Source organism: Glycine max, chromosome 9 (assembly GCF_000004515.6).
Source record: "Glycine max cultivar Williams 82 chromosome 9, Glycine_max_v4.0, whole genome shotgun sequence".
Classification (NCBI taxonomy): Eukaryota; Viridiplantae; Streptophyta; class Magnoliopsida; order Fabales; family Fabaceae; genus Glycine; species Glycine max.
Window position 1 is genome coordinate 12543803 of NC_038245.2, and position 4893 is coordinate 12548695.

General features: G+C 34.9%; 1 protein-coding gene across 1 annotated transcript; it reads right to left on the minus strand.

Moving 5' to 3' along the window:
- Window positions 1-1571: 1571 nt before the first annotated feature.
- On the minus strand, window positions 1572-4275 carry LOC100779146 (uncharacterized). Its single transcript, XM_003534995.5, has 6 exons — window positions 4046-4275; window positions 3530-3841; window positions 3408-3454; window positions 2697-2759; window positions 2202-2334; window positions 1572-1969 (listed from the first exon to the last, which is right to left on the minus strand). Exons 1-6 carry the CDS (start codon window positions 4149-4151, stop codon window positions 1953-1955), a joined length of 678 nt encoding a protein of 225 aa, XP_003535043.2. The 5' UTR covers window positions 4152-4275; the 3' UTR covers window positions 1572-1952.
- Between the last annotated feature and the right edge of the window lie 618 nt (window positions 4276-4893).

A 4893-nucleotide genomic window follows, 5' to 3' on the forward strand; every position in this document is an offset into this window, starting at 1 on the left:
CCAAATAAGACCTATCTAACTTGATATTATTTTAATTTTTTGAAAATTTATATAATTTAGTTTAAAAAAAAACAAAAAAAACTATTTGGGCCGGCTAAAGTGACCAATGGACTAGGCCGAATCACAAAAAGTGTAGCCATATGGAATAGGACACGAACGTTCCATTTTCTCCATTTTTCACGTTTGGTCTAATACGACGACGGTTCATTTTGACCGTTCTAGTTTTGTTCTCTAATAAATACACAAGCAGATATTATAATAATTATAATAATGAAGATCATTTGTTCGAGGTCACGAAAATTTGTCATGATACTTAGATATACTGTCAGGAGTTTAAATCCATTCATAATGTGGTAAGGTATTAAAATATTGTTGGCATACTTATGAATCAATTTTATACATGTTAAGGATTAGTTTTTATTTGTTAGATGGCAGCAAAATGAATTGTTGAAATAAGTGATACATCAGATGAAATTCAATATCATTGGTCGAGAAAGACAAACCACTGTGGCATGCCTAAGAATCGACATGCAGTTCCAACCATATCAGAATGCTCATCCTCTTCTTGAGTTGCTTACCCACCTGATTGTGCACATGTTGAACAACATTTTGATTATGCTATTGATGATAACTTCTAGATTTCATGTGTTTATTTTATCAGTGACTTTTGTATGTTGTACTTAAAATATGTGGACATGCTTTTATTCTCTCTTATCTTGGACTATTATTATATACTTATGTCGATATTCTGCACTGCACTATTGTTTTAATTTTTATTAATGATTCCTACATATGTTTATCGTATTGTTGTGATTTTTTTTTCTCTCTGTTCATCAACCATTAGACTAACGAAGAAATTTGCAAATAGGTTATTAAAACTAGTATATTTTCATCGTAGTAGCCTTTTTTTCATTGTTTTTGTAGGTGTGAATAAAGCCATTGTTTTTTTTTCATGTTTTCAATTTACGATGAAAAGTTTGTGGTTCTCAATTTAAATAATTTCTTCACATTTTCCTCTATTATTTTTAAATAGTTCAAAATTAAGCTAAAACTTAAACAAAAACTGTAAATTGTTAAACAATATAATCCTATCTAAAGGTACTTTATATGCGCCTGTTTCACAGTAACAGCATAGCTTACATTACTAAAAGGTTGAATTTTGAGCTCCAAGTTGGTCAAGCAAGATAACATGTGCTGTTTTACCTCAGAAGGTGTTCATCCTGTTCTACAAAACGTGTTGAGGTATTGTTATGTTTGGTGTTAGTAAGGTGTTTAAAATAAAGAGTGATTCATGTACATTACTCAATTTCAATTGATCAATGAACTTGTAATTTTTGTGTGTTGCACACGTGGAAATCTAGTCCATGCTCAATGGACTGATCATGTGCAAAAGTGGAAGTCTGCTAATGCAATCACTCATAGTATTTGGTACAATTATTAGCAAGTAAAAGAGAAAACATAATAAAAACCACAAAGGCCAGCCATTGGTTGCTCATCTAAGTCCAGATTTGAAGTTTGTCATTCACATTGGGGTTCAAGCCAAATAGAATCTCATGAATGTTTTTTGCTGGTAAAAGGATAATCTCAAAAAATCTTATTGCTTGATTATAAAATTACAGTGCAAAAGAGTTTTTAGAACCTTATCATTCTGGTAATGCAAATTAACCATACAATTAGAAAAAAATTTACAAAGTACTACAGTAGTCACACAAATCTGTAGAATTCTTTCAGCATCATCCATTCCAAAATTTTGCAGAAGTATGAAGGCCAATATCATCTAATTGACTGTCATGGGAAAATCTGAAAGTCTTCAATGCTAAGTGAAAAATGAAGAATAACAAGGGGCCATTAATTTTCAAGTAACCCTCATCTAGAGTGATGACAAATGGTATTGCTCGGTGCGCACGTAAAGATTTGTAGAGCTTCTTGGAGGACAGTGGATTTAGATGGCTTCAACCCTCCTCTGACTCTGCATATCAGAATAGATATCAGAACTAAGTAAGGCTTTGATAAAAGAAATGCATACTTAATGAGGGGAAGCATTAAGGTGGCCACTTTGGAGTTTCAGGGCAGTAAACATTTGTTGGAAAAAAGGAGCTACCACTTAACCTCCAGTTTTTATGCAAATATGGAAACCCATAGATACCATGAAAATAATACAGGAAGATAGTTTCAACTTTCACTTCAACCATTTTTCATACCATGTATGGCTTCCATGTTATTATCCTTGTAAACACCTAGAGGTGATCCATGCACAGAGAGAAGCATCTCGCCAGGTTTGGGCAGCCTAAGTGTTTTGGGTGTCATCCCAACTGACAACCTCTGACTAGTCACCTGCAAAAAGCTTAAAGAGCCAAATTAAATACCGAACTAATATGGTGCAGTTGGCTATTCTGCACATTCACACAATCTGAGCATTATAAGTGTTGAATGAAGATCAGACAACTCAAATCTCGAATACATGTTTTCATTTTGATTTACTGAGATAAAATCTAAGTCTACCGATCTTCATCTAACAGTCTCAGTTGCTAATTCAGTGAATGTTAGGAAAAGCCAACTCAAAGGAATCTAGATCTAATTCAGCTGTTAACTTAGGGATTAAAACTTAAAATCATCTGGATATACTTGTTCCTTAGCAACATAAACCAGAGTTATAAAACAAACAAATAAATAAATAGTAGGGATAAGATACGAACACCGGGAGTCTGAAGACCTTCTTGCACTGCTAGAGTCTGAGTGTCAGATGGTTCCTCCAAAGCCTATAAATATCAGACATTTTAATTGTAAATAGAACCAAAAAAACAGCTCCATTTAAATTGACAAATACTTCAAATCACATTACAAATAAGAATGGCTGGACAAAAGCAGCATTATTGCAACCCTTGTGCAGTTACACCCTGTTTGTTATCACATACTACAATGACTAAAGGCTAATAATGGTAAAGTTGCCCATTGGTGACCAGTTGGTCATAGGTTCAAATAAATAAAAAAGCCTCTTTGCAATGCTATAGCAACCCTTGTGCAGTTACACCCTGTTTTTTTTTATCATATACTACAGCGACTAAAGGCTAATAATGCTAACATCGAAGAAGTTCATTTTATGCCTTTGAATTGAGGGTGACCAATTGGGCATAAGTTCGAATCCAGAAACAGCCACTTCGCATATGTAAGGATAAGGTTACACACAATGACCCTCCGTCATACATTCGCATAGCTAGCAGCCTTCTAACATGAGGTACGTTAGTTTGACTAGTCAGTGAGGTCTTCGAATTAATAATATCGCATTGATCTCACGCGTAACATTTTCAGCAGTGCCTCATCATTCGAAAGACCCTAGGTGTATGAGAATAACTAAGATATAACTAATAACTAATAAAAACTGAAAACTGAAAAGACAACAAACATACAATGTCCTTGAAATGCAGGTCATCAGCACCAATAAAGCTCATTCTCCCTGCCATCAAAGAAGCACCTATTGGCAACTGTCAATTATAAACAAACACACTTCACATTTTGCAACAAAAACTACCTTCATTGGTAGAATATTCAAACCCAGGGAAGCGAGGGATGGAAGCGATGGACAGCCTTTGGAGCAAAGAAGCGTGCAAATTCACACCATCGTTACACCCTTCCGTCTCTCTCCATTTCACTTCCAGATTCTTGTTGCACTCGCCGTTCACGACGACGGCGAGATTCGGTAGGGTTTCTTCGAAAACATGCAGCACGGGCTTCCGGAGCTCCTCGCCGTCGAACCGCGAGCGCAGGAACCGCAGCTCCGTGAGCAGGTGCTCGATCTCGACGTCGCGAACCGCCCTGATCGCGTCGATTTGTCGCTGCATCGCTGCACCGAAGTTCAATTGAACTCAAAACGGAGAGTATAAGGTTGGTTTGGTGGTTAGAGCCATAAAAGAAGGTCGTAGTTTCGAATCCCCGGCTAACATAACATACTAATTGCTAACATTTTCTGAGAAAGAAAATTGAACTGAAAAATAGCACACTCGTAAGAAGGGGAAACGAAAAAAACAAATGAAGTGTGGATGCGAACCTTGGATTTCGAGGTCGATGAATTGTGGTGCCTGCGTTTGAGATTGAGGTTCGGTTACTGATTCGGTTGCTTTCGCGGTTTTCTTGGTTCTACCACGCTTTGGCATTTTAGGTTTCGGAAGATGAAAAACTGTGAATGAATAATTGAATGCGAAGGGACTCAAACTCAACTCAACGGTCTCGTTGTTCACCCAAACTTGCAGATTTGTGAATTGAGTTCGGAGAGAAGAGAAGACGCGGAAGAAAAGGTGAGTTTTGAAAATTTGAACAGATTGGGCCTTTGGTTTATTGGGCCCACAGTTTAAAAACGAAAGCCCATGATTCAATTAATTTGCTACATCAAAAACAGAAGGAAAAAAAATCTATTCTCAACCTTTTATTGATTCGGACAATTTTTATAAAAAAAAAAATGTGTCTACTGTGCAAAGCTTTTCTTAAACTTTGTTCGTTTATTAAGTGACACCATTAAATTTTATAGGATTAATTATTATTTTTCTAAAAAATTAGTACAAATTTCACTTTTAGTCTTTAAATAATTTTTTTTAGCATTTTTTATCCTCAATTTTTTTGTTACTTATAACAATTTTAGTATATTATCAAATAATAGCGCTAATTGAAGACAACATGATAGTCTAGTCATTTATTACATCATCAAAGAAATTAGTTCAAATCCAATAATAAGTAAAGTATAGTTAGACTTTGGAGTCTAAATTTTTCTACTCATCTTTTTATTTTTTTCTATCTTTTCTTATTGTTCAATTTTTCATTTTTTAGTTATTCTGATATTTGACATCAACTTATTATGAAATTGTATTGATAGCCTATACTTGTGTTATGAAATTGTATTGA

Excerpts from the sequence above, each read along its gene's own strand:
- LOC100779146 (XM_003534995.5), bottom strand. The coding sequence starts at position 4,151 with ATGCCAAAGCGTGGTAGAACCAAGAAAACCGCGAAAGCAACCGAATCA. Across the intron at positions 3,842-4,045 it reads CATCGACCTCGAAATCCAAG|CGATGCAGCGACAAATCGAC; the intron begins GTTCGCATCCAC and ends ACTTCGGTGCAG. Across the intron at positions 3,455-3,529 it reads TGAATATTCTACCAATGAAG|GGAGAATGAGCTTTATTGGT; the intron begins GTAGTTTTTGTT and ends CTTTGATGGCAG.